The sequence below is a fragment of the Pantherophis guttatus genome, chromosome 15 (genome assembly GCF_059756535.1).
Source record: "Pantherophis guttatus breed Tessera chromosome 15, ASM5975653v1, whole genome shotgun sequence".
Taxonomy (NCBI): domain Eukaryota; kingdom Metazoa; phylum Chordata; class Lepidosauria; order Squamata; family Colubridae; genus Pantherophis; species Pantherophis guttatus.
The window spans coordinates 4,251,000-4,276,743 of NC_142077.1; the positions used below are offsets into that span (position 1 = coordinate 4,251,000).

General features: G+C 47.2%; 3 protein-coding genes across 3 annotated transcripts in view; all 3 read left to right on the plus strand.

Moving 5' to 3' along the window:
- The window catches only part of LOC117675850 (uncharacterized), a 133,545-nt gene extending 119,243 nt beyond the window's left edge, over positions 1–14,302 (plus strand). The window contains exon 10 of the transcript XR_015730066.1: positions 14,084–14,302. The gene's annotated coding sequence lies outside the window, so the exon portion shown is untranslated. The remainder of the gene's footprint in view (positions 1–14,083) is intronic.
- Positions 1–18,063, plus strand: part of ANKRD65 (ankyrin repeat domain 65) — a 46,865-nt gene extending 28,802 nt beyond the window's left edge. The window contains exons 2-5 of the mRNA XM_087879338.1: positions 14,084–14,302; positions 14,909–15,137; positions 16,332–16,881; positions 17,244–18,063. Of these exons, the coding sequence (XP_087735464.1) occupies positions 14,296–14,302; positions 14,909–15,137; positions 16,332–16,881; positions 17,244–17,693 (1,236 nt within the window). The 5' untranslated portion in view covers positions 14,084–14,295 and the 3' untranslated portion in view covers positions 17,694–18,063. The remainder of the gene's footprint in view (positions 1–14,083; positions 14,303–14,908; positions 15,138–16,331; positions 16,882–17,243) is intronic.
- Positions 18,064–20,050: 1,987 nt separating this feature from the next.
- Positions 20,051–25,559, plus strand: MRPL20 (mitochondrial ribosomal protein L20). Its single transcript, XM_034434886.3, has 4 exons — positions 20,051–20,411; positions 22,212–22,322; positions 23,647–23,724; positions 25,314–25,559. The coding sequence occupies exons 1-4, from the start codon at positions 20,097–20,099 to the stop codon at positions 25,485–25,487; spliced, it is 678 nt and encodes a 225-aa protein (XP_034290777.2). The 5' UTR covers positions 20,051–20,096; the 3' UTR covers positions 25,488–25,559.
- Positions 25,560–25,744: the final 185 nt, after the last annotated feature.

Below are 25,744 nucleotides of genomic sequence, written 5' to 3' on the forward strand. Positions count from 1 at the left end.
TGCTGTCGCTCTCCTTGGTGCTGAACCTGAGTTCCTGTTGATTTCTCCAAAAGCTTATCAACACTGTCAGAATAGAACTGGAAGGGACCTTGGAGGTCTTCTAGTCCAACCCCCTTCTCAAGCAGGAAACCCTATATCATTTCAGACAAGTGGCTCTCCACTCTCTTCTTAAATACCTCCAGGGATGGATCACCCACAACTTCTGGTGGCAAGCTGTCCCACTGGTCAATTGTCCTCAGTGTTAGGAAGTTTCTCCTTAATTCCAGGTTGCTTCTCTCCTTTATTGGTTCGATTTATTTATTGGTTCGATTTATATGCCGCCCTTCTCCGGGAATTTAGTCCGGAGACTCAGGGCGGCTTACAATGCGTTAAGCAATAGCCTTCATACTTTTGTATATACCTGCTTAGTAGGGCTTTCGGGCCTCCCCTAAGCGGTGTTCTTTTTTATACAAAGTCAGCTTATTGCCCCCCACAATCCGGGTCCTCGTTTTACCTGCCTCGGAAGGATGGAAGGCTGAGTCAACCTTGAGCCTGGTGAGATTCGCACTTGCAGTAATTGCAGGCAGCTGGTGCTACTTAATAGCACTTTAGTCTGCTGCGCCACCAAGGCTCCTTGCTTAGTTTCCATCCGTCGTTTCTTATCCTGCCCTCTGGTGCTTTGGAAAATAAGTTGACCTTCTCTTTTTTGTGGCAGCCCCTCAAATATACTTAAATTTAAAAAATGTTAAAAAATATACTGATAAACTGGATTGGGAGCCTCAGTTCGGTGCTTTTAAGGACTGCAGACAATGCCGCCTTCTTCGTGACCAGCATTAAAGTCAGATTCAGCTGCCAACCAGGTTAATTTTTAAACATGAAATAGTAGCGAGAAGGTATTACTTTCCCCCCCCCCCGGGAGCCAAAAAAATATTGGGAATTGCAGCTTTCGAATTCCCCCCTTTCCCTCTGATGAATATTTAAACCTATTTACGGCTCTTTTCCCAGCTTTGAAATAATTCACTCCTTTCCTTTCTCAGACGTAGCACCCCCCCCCCCCATCTTAGCCACCGAAAGAAAAGTTGCATGTCTGATTTTTATCCTCAGCCATTGCACTTAAAATAGCCCGGCATAATTGCATAAAACCCAGATGGCGTCCAGGGTGCAAACAATCATGACGGATTGCACAGAATGTTCTCCGGAGATACGTAGTGTTTGTGCCTCACAATTGCTCTTTCTTTCGCCTTTCTCCTTCCCCCATCCTCACCGCTCTCAGGACTATCATTCCGGACAAATGGCTGTCCAGTCTCTTCTTGAAAACCTCCAGCATTGGAGCATCTTCTGGAGGCGAGCTATTCCGCTGATTAATTGTTCTAACTGTCAGAAAAATTCTCCTTCCTTCCAGGTTGAATCTCTCCTTGATTAGTTCCCACCCATCGCTTCTTGTTGTCAGGGCTCCAAGTAACATCCCCAACGAAAGAAAACTCCGAGGCTTAAGTTCCCTCAAAGTTCCATTTTATTAGACGTGTCATATCGGCGCATCTGGGAAAACCCGAATCCGAAAGCTTCCAGCTTTTCCCCACCCAAAGGCAAGTTCAAGTCCCCGCCCAGCCCCCACATGTCCATCACGTGTCCCAATCCAAGCACCGTCTCAATTGGAGATGCCTCCCAGTTTCATCTGTCCAGGGACAGGGCAAGATGTCCTTGACTCTCTGAGAAAGGAATGTTGTTTTGACTGTATTATCACCCATGCTCCATACAGTCCCCCCTCCCAATTTCCCACAGGGGTAAATGTGGCAGGCCTGAAGGTCCAATGCAAAAGATGGCTTCCAGGCCTGACAGGCCGCCCCCTCCCCCCATCGGAAAACCATGTCCTGAAACAAGAGTAGCATAGTGGTTAATTCATCATATTAACCATCTCTCCCTCCCCTTTGGCTTATCGGGAAACTTTTCGTGGAATTGTTTTACTAGCTTATTAGCTTTAACATTCCACCTTCCAGGAATTGACATTTGTCCTGCCCTCAGGTGCTTTGGAGAAGAGGCTGACTCTCTCATTGTTGTGACAGCCCCTCAAATACTGAAAAACTGCTATCATATCACCCCCTAATCCTTCTCTTCGTTAGGGCAGAATATACTCAGTTCCCTCGATCGTTCATCGTCCAGTTCAGCCTCTAGACACATGGGTTTCCAACCTTGGCGACTTTAAGACTTGTGGACTTCAACTCCCAGAATTCCTCAGCCAGCTTTGCTGTGCTGACTGAGGGATTCTGGGAGTTGAAGTCCACAAGTCTTAAAGTCGCCAAGGTTGGAGACCCCTGCTCTAGACCAGTGGTGAAATCCAATTTTTTTTTTAACTACCAGTTCTGTGGGCGTGGCTTGGTGGGCGTGGCAGGGGGAGGATACTGCAAAATCCCCATTCCCTCCCCACACCTGGGGGAAGGATATTGCAAAATCTCCATTCCCACCCCACTCTGGGGCCAGCCTGTTCTCCAAACCACTCAAAATTTCCGCTACCGGTTCTCCAGAACCTGTCAGAACTTGCTGGATTTCACCCCTGCTCTAGACCCCTTATCGTCTTTGTTGCTCTTCTCTGCACTCTTTCTAGAGTCTCACCTTCTCACCAAAGGGGGTCCCTATTTTTCTACTTGCATTTTTTTACCTGCTTTCGAACTGCTAGGTTGGCAGAAGCTGGGAAAAGTCATTGGAGCTCACCCTGTCACACGGCACTAGGGATTCGAACCGCTGAACTGTCGACCTTTCGATTGACAAGCTCAGCGTCTTAGCCCCTGAGCCACCTCTAGTCTAGGTCATCATGTTTGTTTTCCATAAAACAGGAAAACTACATAAATATGATAGTTGTATTTTTTTTTCTGGCTTATGATTTGATATCGCTTCCTTCTGCTCTGAATTTAGCATCTGATATACGCTAACTTTTTTGGGGAGTGGGGGTGGGGGGAGATTGGGGGGAGTGACTCAGTGGTGAAATGTAAAATTTGTTACTACTGGTTCTGTGGGCGTGGCTTGGTTGGGGGGGTAATATGACTGAGTGGGTGTGATCAGTTTTTTTTTTTTACTTTTAAAACCATTTTTTCTACAACCTCTTCGGCTGAAGAGGTTGTAAAAAAAATGTTTTTAAAGCCTCTGACGATCCCAGCTGACTTGCCTGATCGACAGAGGCTTTCTTTTTTTAAAAAAAAAAACCTCTGATGATCCCAGTTGAGCCACGCGATCATCAGAAGCTTTTTTTTTTTTACTTTTAAAAGCATTTTTTTTTGGCCAAATAGGTTGTAGAAAAAATGCTTTTAAAAATAATTTAAAAAAGCCTCTGATGATTGCTCGGCTCAGCTGGGCAATTGGGGGGGGGAGCAGGGATTTTTGCTACCGGTTCTCCGAACCACCCGCCTCCATCGCTACCGGATCGGGCGATCCGGTCTGAACCGGGAGCATTTCACCCCTGGAGTGACCAAACTGGATGCAGTATTCCACGTGCTCCGATTTATTGCGAGTTTCATCTCTGAGCAACGGCTTTCTGGATTTTTAACTTTTAATTGGTAAAGAAATGAGGCATAATGCTCAACAGAGTTGAGGGGGGGGGCCAAAGAACCTTACCGTACAACAGTTGTGGCTTTTATGGGAGCGCCCGCACCATTTTCAACAGCTTCGCCTTTTAGTTATGGGTCTAATTAGCTTGTACTCCTGAAGATGAACCTCTGGGGGGAAATACAAAGGCTCGGCAACCGCACAATTATGCCGCAAATTTTTATCATTACGTGGACAAGTCCACAGCTCGCCTGCTGCCTTGGTTAATATCTGAATCTGCCTTTTATCCATGGGGTCAGTTAGATAGAATAGCGGGCATGCCATTCCTGGTGCAGCGGGAGAAAGGTAATTGGACAGGCCGAGTGGCTCCAAATCAAACACAAATAGAGGTGATCTGAGGATTTGGAAAAGGGAGATAGGCCTTTCTATCTCTATCCATCTCTCTCTCTATCTCTATCCATCTCTCTCCCTCCCTCCCTCCCTCCCTCCCTCTCTCTATCTACTGTGTTTCCCTGAAAATAAGACCCTGTCTTATATTTTTTTGAACCCTGAAATAAGCTCTTGGCCTTATTGCCATGTGCTCAAAAGCCCGATTGGGCTTATTATCAGGGGATGTCTTATTTTGGGGGAAACAGGTTAGGTAGGTAGGTAGATAGGTAGGTAGGTAGATTGATAGATAGATAATGATATAGAGAGATAGAAGATAGAGAGACAGTAGTTAAGATAGATAGATAAGATAGATATGATAGATATTGTGTTTTCCCGAAAATAAGACCCTGCCTTATATTTTTTTTTGGAACCCTGAAATAAGCGCTTGGCCTTATTGCCATGCGCTCAAAAGCCCGATTGGGCTTATTATCAGGGGATGTCTTATTTTGGGGGAAACAGGTTAGGTAGGTAGGTAGGTAGGTAGGTAGGTAGGTAGATAGATAGATAGATAGATAGATAGATAGATAGATAGATAGATAATGATATAGAGAGATAGAAGATAGAGAGACAGTAGATAAGATAGATAGATAAGATAGATATGATAGATATCGTGTTTTCCCGAAAATAAGACCCTGTCCTATATTTTTTTGAACTGTGAAATAAGCACTTGGCCTTATATTGCCATGTGCTCAAAAGCCCAATTGGGCTTATTATCAGGGGATGTCTTATTCTGGGGGAAACAGGGTAGGTAGGTAGGTAGGTAGATAGATAGATAGATAGATAGATAGATAGATAGATAGATAATGATATAGAGAGATAGAAGATAGAGAGACAGTAGATAAGATAGATAGATAAGATAGATATGATAGATATCGTGTTTCCCCGAAAATAAGACCCTGTCTTATATTTTTTTGAACCCTGAAATAAGCGCTTGGCCTTATTGCCATGTGCTCAAAAGCCCAATTGGGCTTATTATCAGGGGGTGTCTTATTTTGGGGGAAACAGGGTAGTTGCTAAGTCGACAAGAGCCTGCTTCCTCATTCTCTGCATTTTTTTTTTGCGCGCCCACACAAGCGCAAATCCAATATTTGTTCAGTGCGCCAAGATTGTCACACGTCCGCCTTATTTCCCTTTGTTTACGCCTCAGCACATCTCAAATAACAAGGGCCTGTGTGAAGAGGGTAAGATACACCCTCGTTTGCTGCGGCTTTCATTACATACAGTATATTTATTTATTTATTTATTTATTTATTTATTTATTTATTTATTTATTTATTTATTTATTTATTTATTACATTTCTCTCTTCAGCACTGAAGCTTTGAAATATTGGGGGGTTGTAAAAAATAAATAAATAATAATAATAAATCCCGAGCCTCCCCAAATTGGGAGAAAATAGGTGAAAATGTCAACTCCAATGACACGTCCTGCCAATCTGCTTGCAGCCCTCCTAAGCCTAAAATGATCTTTAAAAAAACACACATTGAAGATGGTTTCCCCAGTGAAAAAAATTAGAGATGTGTGCACTTTGTTCCCTGAATGGTTATACTAGGTGCAGAAACTTACTGCACAGATGCCTCTTTCCTTGGTCTGAAGGAAGCCAAGGGAACAGGGATTTGGTCTAGCTATGTAGCTAAAGAAAGTTATTCCCAAACAGAGGAAGGAAAGGAAAGAGGGATAAGAAGGGAAGGAAAGAGGAAAGGAAAGGGGAAAGGAAAGAAAAGAGGGAAGGGAAGGGAAGGAAAGGGAAGGAAAGGGAAGGGAAGGGAAGGAAAGGAAAGGAAAGGAAAGGAAAGGAAAGGGGGAAGGAAGGGAAAGAGGAAAGGGAAGGGAGGAGGAAAGGAAAGGGGAAGGGAAGGGAAAGGAAGAGGGAAGGGAAAAAAGAGGGAAGGAAAGGAAAGGGGAAAGGGAAAGGAAAGAGGAAAGGAAAGGAAAGAGGGAAGGGAAGGAAAGGAAAGGAAAGGGGGAACGGAAGGGGAAGGAAAGGAAAGGGAGAAGGGAAGGAAAGGAAAGGAGGAAAGGAAAGAGGGAAGGAAAGGGAAGGGAAGGGAAGGAAGGGAAGGGCAGGAAGGGAAGGGAAGGAAAGGGAAGGAAAGGGAAGGGAAGATCTCTTAATCTTTCTGAATATTCCTTTTTAGGCATTTTCAGATATTTGCTTGGAACTTTTGCCATTGGAGGACTTTCTGTTTACCCCCAATTTTATCCTTAGTCCATTCCAGTTCATCTAATAGGCTATATAATTCTCAAAACCTGCATTTCACACCTGGTTTTTTTTTTCCAACCGTCTTTTAACCTTGTAAATGATTTACTTAACAGTCCCACCCTCTTCCGCAGTCACACTATATTTTTCATTCCCACTATATTTCTTCGGCGGCATCTTCTGGCAGTTTTGAAGTCCGTCGTGAAGCTTCCTGGCGACTCCTTGGCTGTTCCTGAAAAAAAACGGATGGTAGCCAAAAAAAACCCTTTTCCCTGATCCCTCATCCTTATTTTATGCAGCCAAGATTTTATTGATTCTTCCGGGCGGTGGAAGCTCAGAGGCATTGGGAACAGCTTTGCTAAAAAGGCATTAAGAGTTGCCTAGCTTCTTCTCCGGTAATATTGAACTGCAAACTAAGGCATACAAAAACCTTTGCCAGACCAATTCTTGAATACAGCTCATCTGTCTGGAACCCACACTGCATATCGGACATTAATACAATCGAACGAGTTCAGAGATATTTCACGAGAAGAGTCCTCCGTTCCTCCGCTCGCAACAAAATATACCTTATGCCACCAGACTCGAAATTTTGGGCTTAGATAACTTAGAATTTCGCCATCTTTGGTCTGACCTAAGAGTAGTACACAAAATCATCTGCTACAATCTCCTACCAGCCAATGAATACTTCAGCTTCAACCACAACACTACAAGAGCACACAATAGATACAAACTCAAGGTAAACCGCTCCAAACTCGACTGCAGGAAATACGACTTCAGCAACAGAGTGGTCAACGCCTGGAATGCACTACCTGACTCTGTGGTTTCTTCCCCGAACCCCCAAAACTTTCACCTTAGACTGTCTACTGTTGACCTCGCCCCATTCCTAAGAGGTCTGTAAGGGGTTTGTGCATAAGCACCCCAACGTGCCTTCCGTCCCTGTCCTAATGTTTTCTTTTATTCGTATCCTTTTCATGTCTTTATAATGATGTTTACACCTGTATTTGTCATCAAATACATGCTTGACGAAAATAAAAATAAATCAGATAAAAATAAAGGCCAGGGCTCATAGAATTGAGCATAGCTATGCCTTTGTGTTCCCAGCCAACCCTTCCGCATTTCCAACGAAGCTTGAAGAGCAGCAAAGGAGGCCCTTGAGTCTAATCACCCAAGCTGACAAACCAATCCTGAAACCCAGAAACCAGGTTCCCCGCTCCCCCCCGGTACCCGAAATAAATTATGGAGAGCTCTGTTATGGAACAATTTGTTCCCTCCCTCATTAGCATTCCTAAGAGGAAGCTTTGTGCAACACGGGCCCTTAATCGTAGAGAAACACTACCGTCTCTCTCCTTTAAAATAATAACAAAAAGGTTTAGTTTGAAGACCCATTTCCAGTGGGTGTTAAAAACAGTGGCGGGACTCAAAAGAACGAACCCTTGCAATTAAGTCCTTCAAGCATCGTTTTTATCATCCCTAAATGCATCTGTTACCTTTGTTTCATTCACAAAGCCGGAGCCTGACTCAGTGGCCTCTCCCAACACAACGGAAGCCATGGAAACCAGCGGGATAGGGACGGCGGTGTCATTGTTTCCCTATCTCTGCGAGGATTTCAATTTTTGGAGTAACAAACCGCGATGCACGGCCCCTCTCTCTGGCTCTGGAGCCAAGCTCTCACTGGGTTTCTCGAGTAACTCGGGCCTTCTCTCTGGACTGGGCGCCCGTAACCTGTCAGAGTGCGCGCAGTGTGACTATGTGAGATGACAACCCAGGAGCAAATACGGTAAACAGAGGTTTGTATTCAAATCGTGGTTTTATCTACAAAGAATATATACATACATGTACTTTAGTCAGACCTCAAACGAACAGCAATCAGCAATTACAGCAAGGAAGCACACACGGGGGAGAGAGAGAGAGAGAAAGACGCCCCCAACAGGGCCTCTTCTTATTACAGGCTCTTAAAGTGATATCAGCCCAAAAACTTTGTTGACTCATTCCTAGCGTTACATCATCGTAGTGGCTGGTCAGCTCTTAAATCATCATTACCCTGATAGGTCGGAAGCTCTTTTCTCTTGGGGACAGTTAGCCGGAGATGTTCCCCCCAACCTACCGTCCAAGGAGTCCCTCTGGAAGGGTAGTCTGAACTGGGTGTCCACCTCTGAACATCTACCTCCAACCTCCAGACTGAATTTGAACCTCTACCTGGTAGCGTTTTAGGGATCCCTGGGTCCTACTCTGGAGTAGCAGACATATTCTGAAACCCAGCTCCCCAAGATGGTAGAGTTAAAAACAACCTAATCCATAAAGCATCTTTCTCTGTGGAAAAATGGCCTACTTGTTCTTCAGTTGAGCTCCATCCTAGACAAAGAGCTAACCAGAGCTTTGTATCTGCAGCTCAGTGGGTGATATACTCGTAAGGTATACTTAGATCCACAGAATGGATGGAAAGAGAAGGATTTATTTGCCCTGAAGAAGAAGTCCCTCCTTTGATCCCAAACCTGCTCTCCCTTCTGGCCTCTTGTTGTGGCCCGCCAGCTGCCAACGTTGCTGGTGGCAGACTCAGATGAGGTGGAGGTTGGGGAAGAATTTGAGCCAGTTCTGGAGCCTGGGAAAGGCTCTGATGGATGCTCAGTGTCAGACACAGAGATAGAGCCAGGGCCGTCCGGCATTTCCCAGCCACTGGAGAGGCAGCTGCCTTTGGAGGCTGAGATGAGTGAGGAGGATGAGGAACAGCTGGGGCCTGTTGCTCCAGATACACCAGTGGTGGGTTGCCCCCCAGTTCGTACCGGTTCGTAAGAACCAGTAGTAAAACCGGCAGGAAGTCCCGCCCACCGCCCTGAATGTCATCATCGGCGATCTGCGCATTCGCAGAAGCTGCTTCTTCAGTTCGCGCGATCCCGTTGCAAACCGGTAGTAAAGGTAAGTAGAACCCACCCCTGAGATGCACGTATGCGCAGAGCTGTAGTGCAGAAACACTACAGTGCCCATCATCCACAGCCAAGCAGAACTGCAATTCTCCCACCTTCAGTGGGACGTCGAAAGTGGCCGACGGGGCAACGATCTGAAATGGCAAAATTTGGGAGTAAATGTTCAGGATTTGAAAAAGAGGGTTAAATCTTGGATGGTGGAACGACCCCTCACAATGGGTATCCGCAGAAGAATAGGGGTCCAAAAAAAAAAAAAGTCCAATTACTTCTGCCATTTTGACTTTTTAAGACTTTCTCTTGCCACCTCTCAGCTGCCTTTACCTCTGTAAGAATTGATAGAGGAAGAAGTTTAGACGCTCTTAAAGGTTACGCTGCTGCGGTGAGTTAACTAAACGTACAAATTCATCTTTATTACAGCCAAAGGCCAAAGATATCACTGAAAAGCAATTACTTTTCAGGATAGTCCCTGACTTAACATCCATTCATTTAGTCTGTTTCTTGTTTCTGCTAAGGCTGGGTCGGAACAGCCTCTCCTGATTTGGACCAGGGGTGAAATCCAGCAGGTTCTGGAGAACCGGTAGCGGACATTTTGAGCAGTTCGGAGAACCAGTAGCGGAAATTTTGAGCAGTTTGGAGAACCAGTAGCGGAAATTTTGAGTAGTTCGGAGAACCGGTAGCGGAAATTTTGAGTAGTTCGGAGAACCGGCAAATACCACCTCTGGCTGGCCCCCGAGTAGGGTGGGAATGGAAATTTTGCAATATTCTTCCCCCAGGAGTGGGGAGGGAATGGGGATTTTGCACTATCCTTCCCTTGCCACGGCCACCAAGCCACCCCACGCCTACCAAGCCACGCCCACAGAACCCGTAGTAAAAAAAATGTGGATTTCACCACTGATTTGGAGGTTCGACAAAAGTAGGACAGAGATTTCTAGCAGGCCCAACAGTGGTCAGTCAAGCGCTAATGAAGTTAACAATGCGAACACGATAGCATTAGTGCCATGAACGGCTACCGGAAACGCTCACTTAATTGGCGCAGATAGCACTCTTCTTTGGCATTTTATCGCTCTTGGGAATTCGACAATCCTCATTTTATTCCCCTCCGCCCCCGCGGAAGCTATATATATGAATTTTCAAAGGAAGGACCTGTCGCGAGGGTGGATTGTAACCCACTTCTCTTGACGCAAGTATCCTCCTTGAGATCTTTCTGTGGCCACCAACGGGGATGGTGGCCCTCTCTCTTTTCTTCTTGCTTACAGCACCATCTTGTGTTGAAGAAGAAAAAAATATCTCCCAGTTGTAAGGGATGCGATGGCTCAGTGGCTAAGATGCTGAGCTTGTCGATCGAAAGGTCGGCAGTTCGGCGGTTCGAATCCCTAGCGCCGCGTAACGGGGGTGAGCTCCCGTGACTTGTCCCAGCTTCTGCCAACCTAGCGGTTCGAAAGCACGTAAAAAAAAAATGCAAGTAGAAAAATAGGGACCACCTTTGGTGGGAAGGGAACAGCGTTCTGTGTGCCTTTGGCATTGAGTCATGCCGGCCACGTGACCACGGAGACGTCTTCAGACAGCGCTGGCTCTTCGGCTTTGAAGCGGAGATGAGCACCGCCCCCTAGAGTCAGGAACGACTAGCACATATATGTGAGGGGAACCTTTACCTTTACCTTACATCTTGTGTTCATCCGATTTGACGAAAAATATCTCCTAGTTGTAGCCCATCCAAAGCTGGGGTTTTTTTCATAAGGCAACTGGGCTTCCTTTGGTTTTTTTTCCCCTTGAAGACGTTTCGCTTCTCAGCCGAGAAGCTTCTTCGGTTCTGACTTGAATGGTCAGAACCGAAGAAGCTCCTTGGATGAGAAGCGAAATGTCTTCAAGAAAGAAGAAAAAAAAACTCAAGAATGTCCGGTTGCCTTTTTGAAAATGGCACCTTTGGGACAACCATGACTTGAGAATCTCCATAGATATTTAGTTGTTGTATAGTATCTCTCCTTTCCTTGTGCCTGATGGATCAGTGCTGGGCACTTTTGAAATAAAACCAGCAAAGGAGATTATTCAAAATGTGAACATGGGTCCAGAGAGAACTGGAAATAAGCAAACAGAATACAGAATAACAGAGTTGGGAGGGACCTTGGAGGTCTTCTAGTCCAACCCCCTGCTTAGGCAGGAAACCCTACACCACGAGAGAGAGAGAGAGAGAGAGAAAAGGAGAAGGAGAAGGAGGGAGAGGGAGAGGGAGAAAAGGGGGGAGAGAGAGAAAGAAGGAAAGAGAGAGGACAGAGAGAAAGAGTGAAGATAGAGAGTAGAGAGAGGGAGAGAGAGAGAAAGAAGATAGAGAGTAGAGGGGGGAGAGAGAGAGCGAGAGAAAGGAAAGAGAGATTGATCTGGGATTATAGAATAACAGAGTTGGAAGGGACCTTGGAGGTCTTCTAGTCTAACTTCCTGCTTAGGCAGGAAACCCTACACCACGAGAGAGAGAGAGAGAGAGAGAGAGAGAAGGAGAAGGAGGGAGAGGGAGAAAAGGGGGGAGAGAGAGAAAGAAGGAAAGAGAGAGAAGGACAGGGAGAGAGAGTGAAGATAGAGAGTAGAGAGAGGGAGGGAGGGAGAGAAAGAAGATAGAGAGTAGAGAGGGGGAGAGAGAGAGAGAGAGAAAGGAAAGAGATTGATCTGGGATTATAGAATCACAGAGTTGGAAGGGACCTTGGAGGTCTTCTAGTCCAACCCCCTGCTTAGGCAGGAAACCCTATCCCATTTCAGACAAAGGGTTATCGAATCTCTTCTTAAAAACTTCCAGTGTTGGAGCATTCACAGCTTCTGGAGGCAAGTTGTTCCACTGATTAATTGTTCTAACTCTCAGGAAATTCCTCCTTAGTTCTAAGCTGCTTCTCTCCTTGATGAGTTTCCACCCGTTGCTTCTTGTCCTGCCCTCAGGTGCTTTGGAGAATAGCTTGACTCCCTCTTCTTTGGGGCAGCCCCTGAGATACTGGAAGACTGCTGTTTTTGTTTTGTTTTGTTTTTTAAAAAAAAGGACCTTCCTTTCCAGATTTTGGATCCCTAAGCAATTCTGGTGCCCGTGATGGATTCCTGGGCCTCCGGGCAACCTTTACCTCTCAGGCCCGTAAAGAGCTTGGGTTCAGGGAAGTGTTGTTACCCTTTTAAAAAATTCATTGTGTAATTTACCAGCCGGGCGGGTAATGATTCAGAATGCCAAGGTGTCAAAAGGCCAGCTGGCGAGATCACGGCAGAGAAGCCAAGTTAATGATCAGGTCTAAATAAATTTCTAGACACGGCTCCGGGTGCCAAGTAGATAATCCCCGTAGGATCACTCTTCTCTTCTTTATTTATGTTAAAAAAATCATAAGTATTCGGCGGAGTGTCTCTTGTTATTTTAACAAGTAACATTCATTTAATTGTTGTTGTTGTTGTTTTTTTAAAAGGAATTTCAGGCTTGAGTAACAAAAGAAAACAGGGCATTAAATAACAGAAGTAACCTCAGCTTGGAGACGTGTTGGAGCATGCCGCATTGTCTGTCGGAAAATCGCCCACTTGTGTTTGTGTGTGTGTGTGTGTGTGTTTTTCCTGCGGTGCCTCTCAAGGTGAAGAGTCGCTTTGGCGCTAAGCTACTCATTCAGGGTGTTTTTTGGGTTCCCCCCCCCGACCCCAGAAGCTGCAAGGGCAACCAGCAACCCGGCACTGAGTCAAACTGAGGTGCCCAAGAAAGAGCTTTCCGTTCTTCTTCCCTTTCATACGGTGAAGGGCAAGTGAGGATTCGGTTCAAACCTTATATTTTAAAGGTTTGATTTGGTTTTTTTTTTTTTTTTTTTAAAGAATCCAGCAATGCAGACCTTTCGGCAATTTGTAAACACTGGGTCTGATTTTTCAAAACACGACCTTGCTTTATATGGAGAACTTCACACCCTTCTGCAAATCCTAAACAGTGAGATTTCATCTGGGAGGCAGGACATCTTGGCCTACAACCCCACCATCTTTTCCTCCTCGTTGTTGCTGCTTCTTCTTCTTCTTCTTCTTCTTCTTCTTCTTCTTCTTCTTCTTCTTCTTCTTCTTCTTCTTCTTCTTCTTCTTCTTCTTCTTCTTCTTTATTCCTCCTCCTCCTTCTTCCTCTCCGTCTTCCTTTTCCTCCCCTTCCTCTTCCTTTTTTCCTTCTCCTCCTCCTCCTCCTCCTCCTTCCTCTCTGTCTTCCTCTTCTCTTCCCCTTCCTCCTCCTTTCTTCTTTTTCTTCTTCTTCTTCCTCCCCCTCCTCTCCTCCTCCTCCTCTTCATTCCTCTTCCTCCTTCCTCTTCATCTCTGACTTCCTCCCCTTCCCCTTCTTCCTCCTTTCTTCTTCATTCCTCCTCCTTCCTCTTCCTCTTCCTCTTCTCCTCCTCCTCCTCCTCCTCCTCCTCCTCCTCCTCCTCCTCCTCCTCCTCCTCCTCTATTCTGGCTCTTGCTCTTCAGGCAGCCTCAACCATTGCTAATTGATGTTGCCGTAATACGTCTTAGATATTGCCTCTCTCCACCTTCTTCTGGGTCTGCCTCATATCCCTGGATATTCCCCTCTTTTTATATACGCCTTCACCCCTCCCCACCCCATCACTACTACATTATTTTCCTAGCTGCCTTCCCAAACCTGAAGTCCATGCCTGTGTTGGACTACAAGCCCCATGTTCCTCAAACATCAGGCTGCTTCAAAATCTAGACAGGTTTCAAAAGCGTTTGCGTCAGGGTGTCTACCGTGTGTGTGTGTGTGTGTGTGTGTGTGTGTGTGTGTGTGTACACACAAAAGGGAGGACAACTGGCTAGGTGACATCCAATCACCGATACATAAGACGGTCACGTCTCCTTCCCTCCTTAGGTCTACTTAGTTATTAAGTAAACAGCTCATTGCACGCTCGAGCATAGATTTGCAAGGAACAATCTGCTGGACTCAGCTCGCTGGCTGCATTCCTGGATATTTATGAAGCAAATATTGTCAGAATAAAAATAATAGGCCTGATTCTTCTTGTCTTCCTCCCTTCCCTTTCTTTACAGAGCTGCTTTGGAAATTCTGCTTCGTGTACCAAGAGTAGCTACACACCACCCTGCGCTCACCTCTCGGGCGATAAAAGAAACTCTGGAGAAAAGATTGCCAAGTTCTCTGAAAAGAAGCAACTCAAAAGGTGTGTGAACACGCCTTTCCTACACATCCTTGGAAAAGCAGCATTGTGCGGTAAATCAAAAAGTCGGCAGCAGAAGAGAAAAAAATGACCGGTAGGTAATAAAAATGTCTCCACCTGCTTCTTATGCTTTTAGAAGGAAGCCAAAAATCTCAAGTTTGGATAAGATCAGGGATGTCCTACCTTGGTAACGATAAAGACTCATGGACTTCAACTCCCAGAATTCCCCAGCCAGCCATGTGTTGAAAGAAATATCCCTCTGGGTTCAGTTCCAAGCCGGGAGAAAGACACTGGAAACATGGAGGCTGATTGGAAAGAGGGTTTAATTAATGGTGAAGCAGAACCACCAAGCACATGTGATTCTGGGTAGCTGACCACATGGAGTAGAGAGTGTCGGTTCTTTATACCTTCTCTTGGGCTTTGAACTTGAGCTTCCTGTTCCTGTGGCAAGAGCATGTATTCTATTTGCTGTAGTCCGACTCCCATGGGGCCGTGTACAAATCCTGGGAGTTTGTCTGAGATACGTTTGGTTGAAGTTTGGCTGATGCAATGAAGGGGCTTGTTGGGCAATTCCTATTGTGGCTACCAGTTTTCAGAACCTGCTGAATATCACCTCTGCTGCATCTTTTTTATTTTTTTAGATGCACAGACTCTAACGCTGATCTGGTTTCCCCCCCCCCCCCAATCCTTTCTTCAACAGCAGCGAAAACTCAGGCTGAGCTGATGAGAAAATGGATGGTGTTGGCCGAAACCACCGGCGAGGGAATCCGAAAAGAGGAAGGCTTGGAACCTATCGCAGAGGGTACCGATAATGGTTTGGTCCCGACAGCCAAGGCACCAAGGTGGAGGGAGCTCCATCAGGCAGCCAGGAATGGGGACCTGCGGCTGGTAAAACAGCTGTTGCAGCGAGGGGCATCTACGAACAGCAGGTGAGGCCTGAGGACACCGGTAGAAACTTCCTGCTATTGCTTTGGTCAGGTGTCGGTCGCTCCTTAAAAACCTTCAGTGTTGGAGGTTAAGCCACGAATCATGATTAGCACGTAGCTGCTAGTTTGCAAAGGCCATCTAATCACCAGCCCTTTGGTTCTCGAGTCTGGCTTTCACACAGGAATGGAAATCGGCCAAGAGGATGGACGGGAGGAGCGGAGACCTTTCTGGATACGAAAGAAGAAGAAACACGAAAGAAATGCTCGTTAGGAAACCCAAAACCTCCTTTGCTGTGGGGGGGGGAGGAGAAAACATTGGAGAAAATTGCACTTATGCCTTTTGACCCAGTGTGTATCAAAAAAGCCATACATTCTAGGCTTCACTTCTAAAGAGAACTGGCTGGCACGGACAGGGGTGGGCTTCAAAAATTTTTAGCAAGGGGTTTGCTGCCTGGTTGCTGGGTGAGTGTGACCATGGTGAGCATGGCCTAGTCGGCCTCTGGCACCACGGCAGCGTGGGGGGCATTTTTGCCCTCCCCAGGCTCTGGAGGCTTTTCTTGAGTCTCCAGGAGGGCGAAAATGGCCTCCCCAGGCTCCGGAGGCCCTCTGGAGGCCGGAAACGGGCCCGTTTTCAGCCTTCCTGAAGTTCCGGTAGGCCCGTTTTTCGCCTTCCCTGAGCCTCTACACGTGCCCTGCACTTACCTGCATCCACAACGGGCTGCGTGGGGATTCCTGGGAGGGGCAGGGTGGGCGGGGCCAGCCAAGAGTGGGATTCGAGGCTTCTCTGAACTGTACAGAATCTTAGCTAGAGGTTCTCCCGAACCCCCAGCAGCCCACGCCTGGATACGGACCGGGGTGAAATCCAGCAGGTTCTGACAGGTTCTGGAGAACCGGTAGCGGAAATTTTGAATAGTTCAGAGAACTGGCAAATACCACCTCTGGCTGGATCCAGAGTGGGATGGGAATGCAGATTTTGCAATATCCTTCCCCCAGGAATGGGGATTTTGCAGTAACCTTCCTCTGCCACGCCCACCAACCCACACCCCGCAGAACCGGTAGGGCAAAAATTTGAATTTCATTCCTGGTACGGACCTCCAGCCGTGCCTCTATCTAGAACTAAACTTCCCAGCATCCCTCGCTTTCCATCCAAGGCCTTCTTAGCTTTCTTTTTTTTTCTATTTAACTGACACTTTTTAGAGACGAAAACGGTTGGACTCTCCTGCACGTCGCATCCTTGCATGGCTACCTCCCCTTGGTGAAGTTTCTCATCCAGCACGGAGCAACGGTCCACACTGACAACATGGCCGGTTACACACCTCTCCATCACGCTGCCTGGAGCGGCCATACCCAAGTTGCCGAGCTCCTCCTGGCTCGGGGGGCACCGGTGATGGACACAACCAAAGGGGGCCTTACCCCGTTTCACTGTGCCGCCGCCAACGGGCACACCTTGATGATACAACTGCTTCTATGGCACGGGACAGATCCCGACGCTTCCGACTGTAACCAGTGGACTTCCTTGCACTGGGCCACAGCTGGCCACCAGCTTCATATAATGAATGGGTTGATTTCCCAAGGGGTCAACCCCAATCTCCAAGGCAAGGGCGGCATCGCACCTTTACACATAGCTGCCGAGATTGGGAGGGCCGAAACGATACGTCTCCTGCTCGCCAAAGGGGCCGACGTGAATCTGCAAGACGACAGCGGAAGGACGGCGCTCTCTGTCGCTTCTAAAAACAGTCATCATGAGGTGGTCTTACTTTTTAGATCAGATCTATACTAAGATCGGTGTTATTATTAATTATTACCGGTGGTGGGTTGCTCCCGGTTCGGCCTGGTTCGGGCGAGCCGGTAGTAGTGATGATATGACGTCAGCGAACCGGTTCTCTATGGCTGTGAGCTGGGCCCTCCTGCCCGTCCCCGTGTTATACCTACCTTTATTTGTTGTTTTTTAGCCCAGCTGATAGACGCGGCAGAGTGGATTGCCGCACCTCAGCTGGGCAGAAATCTAATGCGCTTGCGCAGAGCGCAAGCTCAGCGCAAGTGCAAGCGAAGCGAACTGGGCCATGACTTCCGTGGCTTTCTCAAGCTTTTCCTATCTTCCCTCTTCAGATGGTGAAGCTGTTGCTCCAGAACCAAGCGGATCGGAATTTAGCGGACTCCCATGGCTGCACCCCGCTCCACAAGGCCGCGGCCGCCGGGAGCCTGCCGTCTGTCCACCTTTTGCTCCAAGGAAGCTCCCCTGCCTGCGTTACTCAAAGAGACGGCCTCCTGCTCACGCCACTTCACCGGGCGGTCCTCGGCGGTCACGCCGAGGTAGCCGGTTGTCTCTTGGAGCACGGCGCGGACGTTGACGCCGCTGGGTGGCTGGGCAAAACCGCTTTGCATTTGGCAGCGGAGAAAAAATTCTTTCCCCTGATGGAACTTTTGATAGCAAAGGGTGCCGACTTTAACCAGAAGACTTGGTGGAACGAGACGGCTGAAGACCTGACATTGGTGAAGCCAGAAGCCGGAATTTTTTTTAGCTGTGCTCTCCCTGGGGGTCACCAAACGTGTAGGTAGTCCTTGACTTAATGGCCGTAATTGAATTTCTGTTGCTCAGTGGAAACGGCGGTTAAGTGAGCTTTGCCCTATTTGGCGAACCTTTCCTTGCCACCGTCGTTCAGTGAATCGCGCCACCGTCGTTTCATAACCAACACGGTTGTTAAGTGAATCTGGCTTCCCCAATGACTTCGCTTGTCTGAAGGTCGCCGAAGGGGATCCCATGACCCTGGGGACACGGCAACGGTCATAATACGAACCAGTCGCCGAGGGTCTGATGAATGTTGATCGTGTGTGACCGCCGGGACGCTGCAACGGTGTGACCTGTGGCCTCTTGTCTTTTTGGCTTGATGGTTCACTATTAAAAAGATATTAAATCGCCTTTTCAAAAGGATCGGAGCTCAACTGACTGGAGATTTTGTGCTGTGTCAAAACTGCCTGGTAATTTCCTGCTGCAAACGAGCTTCGCTTCTATTTTTCTCCTTATTTCCAGGGAGTTTGAAATTTTCTTTTGCGTTTCTCATGGCGGCCGGTCTGACTTTCCAGAGGTGATGAAAAGAGCATTTTAGGCCGAGATCTCTTCACACCTCACGGTAGCTTCAAGGCCTAGACTCTCAAACGTGGTGTTTCCCAATACCGGTATAGTCCTCGATTTATGACCACAATTGAGCCCCACATTTCTGTTGCCAAGTGAGACATTTGTTAAGTGGATTTTTTTTTTGCCCCGTTTTACGATCTTTCTTGCCGCATTGGGGCGGCTTTTTCCAGCCCAGATCTGGAAAAAAAATTAAATTATTTCAGTGAAGCTTAGCACAAAATCTGAGCTGTCAGATTCTTCCATTGGGGCAGCTGTGACAGGAGTGAAATCCAGCAGGTTCTGACAGGTTCTGGAGAACCGGTAGAGGAAATTTTGAGTAGTTCGGAGAACTGGCAAATGCCACCTCTGGCTGGCCCCAGAGTGGGGTGGGAATGGGGATTTTGCAATATCCTTCCCCTGGAGTGGAGAGGAAATGGGGATTTTGCAGTATCCTTCGCCTGGAGTAGGGAGGGAATGGGGATTTTGCAATATCCTTCCCCTGGAGTGGAGAGGGAATGGGGATTTTGCAGTATCCTTCTCCCAGGAGTGGAGAAGGAATGGGGATTTTGCAATATCCTTTCCCCAGGAATGGGGAAGGAATGGGGATTTTGCAATATCCTTCCCCTGGAGTGGAGAGGGAATGGGGATTTTGCAATATCTTTTCCCTGGAGTGGAGAGGGAATGGGGATTTTGCAGTATCCTTCCCCTGGAGTAGGGAGGAAATGGGGATTTTGCAGTATCCTTCCATTGGAGTGGGGTGGAAATGGGGATTTTGCAGTATCCTTCCCCTGGAGTGGGGAGAGAATGGGGATTTTGCAATATCCTTCCCCTGGAGTGGAGAGGGAATGGGGATTTTGCAGTATCCTTCCCCCAGGAGTGGGGAGGGAATGGATTTTGCAGTGTCCTTCCCCCTGGAGTGGGGAGTGAACTTTTGCAGTATCCTTCGCATGCTACACCCACCAAACCAAGCCACGCCGACAGAACCTGTAGTAAAAAAAAATTGGATTTCACCACTGCCCTACGCCACACTTCAGACAAAAAATGGTTATCCAAGATCAGTTGTTTTACAAATGCAGGCTTTGAAGTGCGGTGCCCAGGTCGAGCCAAGAGCCCACAAAATCCCCTTCGAGCCCCACCCTGGATTTCCTTCTAGAAGACCCATCTGCCACAGCCTGTCCCCAACCAGCATCCCACCTTCCCATCTATATCCACCCCTGTAGGTTTTTTTTTTCCCTTCTTCTTCCAACAGGACCAAAGCGGTTTGCCTTTTTCCAGAAAGTTTTATCTCCTCCCGGGCTTTCCTGGTGGTCTCCCCTCCTAATGAGGTCCGATCCTGCACAACAGCCTTTCCAAATTAGCCAAAGGGAAGGAAAGAAAGAAAGAAAGAAAGAAAGAAAGAAAGAAAGAAAGAAAGAAAGAAAGAGAAGGAAGGAAGCAAGGAAGGAAGGAAGGAAGGAAGGAAGAAAAAGAAAGAAAGAAAGAAAGAGAAAGAAAGAAAGAAAGAAAGAAAGAAAGAAAGAAAGAAAGAAAGAAAGAAAGAAAGAAAGAAAGAAAGGGGAAACTCCCCTTCCCTTCTTTTAAATTCCTTCGGGGGCGCGTCGATCGGAACCGCAGCTGCCTTTTGCTCCACGTTCGGCCTTTCCTCTTTCCTTCCTTGAGGGGCGGCTCCCATTGAAGCGAACGGGAAAAAGGGACGGGACGAAGACGATCGCACGGCGGCTCTCCCGCGCAAAGCCGCGACAACCGTCCTTTTGTGTCCCTTCCCCCCCCCACTACCCCGACCCTCATCTAAACCCGACGGCGTCGCTTCGGCTTTCCTCCTCCTCCTCACCCACCTCTCCACTCAAATGGCGAGTTCCGCCCACCGCACCGCACCAGCGCCGGAAATGCGGGGTTGCGGAGCGCGCGCTCTTTCCCCTTTGCGCCCAGGCATTTTTTTTTTTTTGCAGCAATTGCAGCTGAGACTGGCCGGGCAGCCGGAGGGGGGAAAAGGAAGGGAATTGCACCGCGTGGCTCGGTCACCTCCAGCCTGCAACCGGGCGATCGCCTCTTTTGCAAAACTCCGGGTCGCTGGCATGGTTTTCCTCACTTCCGCGCTTTGGCTCCGGAGCCGGGTGACCGACCGATTTTGGCGCAAGCAGCTGATCCTCAAACATGCGCTGGTAAGGCGAGAGGGTCTCTCCATCCACACCCCGCACACCCCAGTCTTTCTTCCCGTCCTCTTCCCTCCTTTTAGTCCCGGGAGGGGTGTGTGTGTGTGTCAATAACTTGATGTTTTGGGGGCTAGGCTGCCTGGGAGCCGGGGATGGGAGACCACGAGGAAAGGACGATACTAGAGATTCAAAGAAACATCCCGGAAGGAGGCAAGGGGCAGCCCGCTTCCGTGTTGTGGTTGCCTGGAGATGCAACCTGAACATCAGGAGTTGAGCTCCCCTGAAGGTCATCTTTACTCCTGCTGGAAATTTACTCCTGATAGTAGTGATAGCACTTAGACGTATATACCGCTTCACAGTGCTTTTACAGCTCTCTCTAAGCGGTTTATAAAGTCAGCCCTATTGCCCCCAACAATCTGGGTCCTCATTTTACCCACCTCGGAAGGATTGGAAGGCTGAGTCAACCTTGAGCTGGTCAGGATCGAACTGCTGGCAGTGGGCAGAATTAGCCATAAATATTGCATTCTAACCACAGGAAGGGAGGGCGGGAAGACGAAAGGAAGGGAGGGAGGGAGGGAGGGAGGAAGGGTAATAGCACTTAGACGTATATACCGCTTCACAGTGCTTTTACAGCCCTCTCTAAGCGGTTTACAAAGTCAGCCCTATTGCCCCCAACAATCTGGGTCCTCATTTTACCAGTCTCGGAAGGTTGGAAGGCTGAGTCAACCTTGAGACAGACGGTCAGGATCGAACTGCTGGCAGTGGGCAGAATTAGCCTGAAATATTGCATTCTAACCACAGGGAGGGAGGGAGGAAGGAAGGAAGGAAGGAAGGGTAATAGCACTTAGACTTATATACCACTTCACAGTGCTTTTGCTTAAGTTCCCCCTGCCAGATGTTTAGAACTACAGATCCCAGAATTCCCTGTTCTCAGCAGCCCGATCTGTTGAATGGGACTTCTTACTACAGATCAGGGGTGAAATGCAGCCGACTCTATCCGGTTCATGCAAGCCAGTAGCGCCGGCGGCGGGAGGCTCCGCCCCCCCCAAACCAGGACATCATCATGTCCCTGTTTTGACCCTCTGCGCATGCGCAGAAAGCTTTGGGCATGCACAGACGATGGTGCGCATGCACAAGTGACGGCACGTGGGTGTGTAAAGCATTCGTTCACGCGTGGGGCGCGCGCAGATTAGCAAGCCGGTAGGAAAGGTAAGTGCATTTTACCCCTGCTACAGATGCCCGTCTTGGATGGTGCCAGTGCTCGATTTGTGGGTTGAAGGGACAGGGTAACCATTTCAGGTTCGGCACAGTGATGCCAACCTCCAGTTGTGCCACGTATTGTCTTAACACGGGGGTCAGCAACCTGTGGCTCTGGAGCCGCATGTGGCTCTTTCACCCCTCTGCTGCGGCTCCCTGTCACTCAAAATATGCACCACAACTGCCAATGTGCGACACCCGCCGGCACACGATTTATTGAGCTTTTCAACCTCCGGTAGGCCAACCAGGGATAAATCCAAGAAAAGAAAAGTTTCAGAAGAAAACAGAACGTTTAATTCAACTACATAGGCTAGTTTTGTGGCCGCTCAAGAAATAGTCAGGCACGGGAAGGGTTTTGTGGCTCCCGGTGTTTTCTTTTTTGTGGGAAATGGGTCCAAATGGCTCTTTGTGTCTTTTAATGCTGCAGACCCCTGTCTTAACACATCAAGCCGCCTTCAAGGGTGGCTTTGGTGAGTTGAGGGATTTCTTGTAATTGTAATTCTTCTAATTTTTGTTCTGCTCTCTTTGTGTCCTCCTTTCCCTTCTCTCCAGCATTTTCGTGGACGGAAGAACCGCTGCTATAGCTTGGCCTACCGAGCTGTTCGGAGGGCCTTTGTGTACGCCACCAAGGCCAGATATCTGAAAAAGAGAGATATGAGGACGGTAAGGAAGAACCAAGGACATTTGAGATATTTATAAAATATTGTGTATTCTGAAGTGCCCATCTTCTCCTGGGTTTCTACCTTCTATAATTGCTGGGTGCTCATTTAAGAAAATGTCCTTTATTTACTAACCCACAGAGAAAAGCAAGCAACAATGCAATTACAACAATGTAAATTGTATGTGTGTGAGAGAGAGGTGTGGGGGGGAGGTATGAAATACGGTCATCCTTAATTGAATATTACATAAAATGTCTCTCATATATGTGTGTGCGTATGTGTGTCATTTTATGTAATAGTTTCAGTTAAGGCTGACCGAATTTCATAGCCATTGTCCATGCATAAGTTACATCCGTCAGCAACATAATACCTAATGTCAAAAGTCTCAACTCACTAAATAATAGCCATAAATTCATTCAGTTTCAATCTAGTCAGCATTCAATTTTGCGGTTACTAAGATTGTTGGCTGAGCAGGTACAAAAACAGCCAGGGAAATGATTGAAGCCTGGGACAAAAGCCTCTTTGTCAGTCAATGGGAGTGCTGATTTACCACCAGTTTATCAGATACTTAGGAGTGGAGGACTTGAGACCACAAGGAAAGAACAGAAACTACTTAATAGCTGGCCATCAACACCCCAGTCAACAACTCAAAAGCCACACACACAACCAGGCACCACATAAATACTACACACAGAATAACCCACATTCAGGTAGAGAGATGTTCCCTGAGGATGGGCTCCAGCATAAGCCCAAAAGCTTGGAAACCTAAACCTCTGGTCCCGGTGAGTGACCCAAATTGCATCCTGCATACATTTATTTTCCCAATGTTGAAGGACTTAATTTCTTGGCCGTGGAGAATCCATTTGTATTCTCTAGCTGTCAGTGTCCATATAATACTGTGTCTCCCCCAAAACCGGGGGACCGGGTCTTATATTAATTTTTGCTCCAAAAGACGCATTAGGGCTTATTCTCCAGGTAGGTCTTATTTTGGGGGAAATGCAGTACTAAACGCCTCCGACTGCTGACGATTTTAACGGGGGCTTATTTTGGGGGTAGGGCTTATATTACGAGCATCCTGAAAAATCATGCTAGGGCTTATTTTCCGGTTAGATCTTATTTTCGGGGAAACAAGGTAGACACATACTGTATTTTCCATGTAATAGGTAAACATGTTAAAAACCCTAGATTTAATTTAGCATCTCCAGGTAGGACTAGGGGAAACAGATTTTTCCCTGGCTTTTATGCCAGGGACGGCCCGCAGCTCTGCAAACATCTTTCCTCCTGTGTTCTTTACCAAAATCTTATGAATATTGCACGTTCTCTTTCAGCTTTGGGAAACCAGGATCGAAGCGGCTTCGCTGGAGCACGGTGTGAAGTACCATAATTTCATGAGCGGCCTTTATAAGGTAATCGGCTTTAATATTTTTTTCTTTCTATTTTAAATTTCCAGACGCCGCTTTTCAACAATTGCATTCTTCCAGAGAGCTTGTAGGCGATGAAATGACGCCACCAATTTATCATTGCTTTTGTTAGAATTGCTTGACGTTATCCTTTTTAAATTTGCCGTATATTTTGAATGTTTTATTTTACTTTAAGGTGGGGAGGGGTTTTGTCCCGTTGATGGCCTGTGGTTCATCTCTGTGAGCATGAGTGATTTTAAATCTAATTTTTTAAAAAATGGGGAAGGATTGCAGCAGGCTGTCAAAGTTTACAAATGATTTTTTTTTTGGTACAAAGTTCAATTCTGCTTTTTTTTTTCTTTCTTTAACTTTTCATGGTTGGATAGGATAAAAAAAAAATACAGGAAATGTGCATCCGCGGATAGAAAGACATTACAGAGGGTGAGGAGCACGGCACAAAACATCATGGGCTCTCCCCTGATATCAGTAGATCAGGTGTCAGCAACCTGTGGCTCCGGAGCCGCATCTGGCTCTTTGGGCCCTCTGCTGCGGCTCCCTGTCCCATCACTGGCTGGCCCCATCCCTCGCCTCCCCTTCCAGTCACTCCTCACCTGGCCTTGGAAATCCGAGATACAGAGAGAGGAGGGGGAGAGAGGGAGAGAGAGAGACAGAGATACAGAGAGAGAGAGAGGGAGGAGAGAGAGAGACATAGAGAGATACACAGAGGGGGGGAGAGAGGGAGAGAGAGAGAGACATAGAGAGATACAGAAAGAGGGGGGAGAGAAAGAGAAAAGGGTTTTGTGGTTCCCGGTGTTTTTTAACAACCAGTTCTCTGCCCTAATGACCAGCTGGGTAGGCATGGTTAGGGGGGTCATGTGACTGGGTGGGAGTGAGTGATGTGGAGTTGGCCACGCCCACCCAGGTTTTGTGGCTCCCTGTGTTTTTTTTTTCTGTGGGAAACACTCAAAGAGCCATTTGGACCCGTTTCCCACAGAAAACACCGGGAGCCACAAAACTCTTCCCGTGCCTGACTATTTCTTGAGTGGCCACAAAACTAGCATATGTAGTTGAATTAAACCTTCTGTTTTCTTCTGAAACTTTTCTTGGATTTATCCATGGTTGGCCTACCAGGAGTTGAAAAGCTCAATAAATTGCATCCCGACGGGTGTCGCACATTGGCGAGTGTGACGCATATTTTGAATGACAGCCGCAGCAGAGGGGTGAAAGAGCCACATGCGGCTCCAGAGCCGCAGGTTGCTGACTCCTGGTAAAGAGGATTATGTGTTAGTATGATTGATTGGGTTAGGAATTTTCTTTCTTTCACTGTGAGTTATTGATACCGTGTTTCCCCGAAAATAAGACCCTGTCTTATATTTTTTTGAACCCTGAAATAAGCGCTTGGCCTTATTGCCATGCGCTCAAAAGCCCGATTGGGCTTATTATCAGGGGATGTATTTATGGTGTGTGTGTGTGTGTGTGTGCACGAAGGGTGGCTCAGCCAATCTCATTGTACATTGTGCATTGACAATAAAGGTTGAATTGAACTGAAGAATCAGACCAGCTCATCTCTCTTTTGTCTTTCTCCCACATCCCAGTGTCAAGTAGAACTGAACCGGAAATCATTAGCTGATCTAGCCATCTATGAACCAAAGACATTCAAATCTTTAGCTGCTTTAGCCAAGAGAAGAGGGGAAGAAGGACTCCTTGCAGCCCAAGGAGAAGGAAAGGAACCCGAAGGAATATTTTCCCGCCTAGTGAAACATCTGTGAAGGGGACGTGCTCCCAATGAGCTCTGCTCAAATGAAAAAAGAGACATTTTAAAAATAAAAATGTTGATTTTTTTTTCTCTCTCTCTCCCTGCTTGAGCCGAAGCAATGATTTCTGAAAGTCATCCAGTTTGGTCCGTGGCTTGTGGCTATTCAAGTTGGGGCATATATCCAGGTATGTCCCATCTGCATTAAGTTGTTGGGTAAAATCTAGCTCAGAGACTTCATTTTTTCCCAGATTTTTTATTCAGTAAAACACA

What these genes read in the sequence shown, in the direction of transcription:
- MRPL20 (XM_034434886.3), top strand. Translation starts at nt 20,097, where the DNA reads ATGGCGAGTTCCGCCCACCGCACCGCACCAGCGCCGGAAATGCGGGGT. An exon ending in AAAAGAGAGATATGAGGACG is followed by an intron (nt 22,323 to 23,646) that starts GTAAGGAAGAAC and finishes GTTCTCTTTCAG; the next exon opens with CTTTGGGAAACCAGGATCGA. An exon ending in TCATGAGCGGCCTTTATAAG is followed by an intron (nt 23,725 to 25,313) that starts GTAATCGGCTTT and finishes CCCACATCCCAG; the next exon opens with TGTCAAGTAGAACTGAACCG.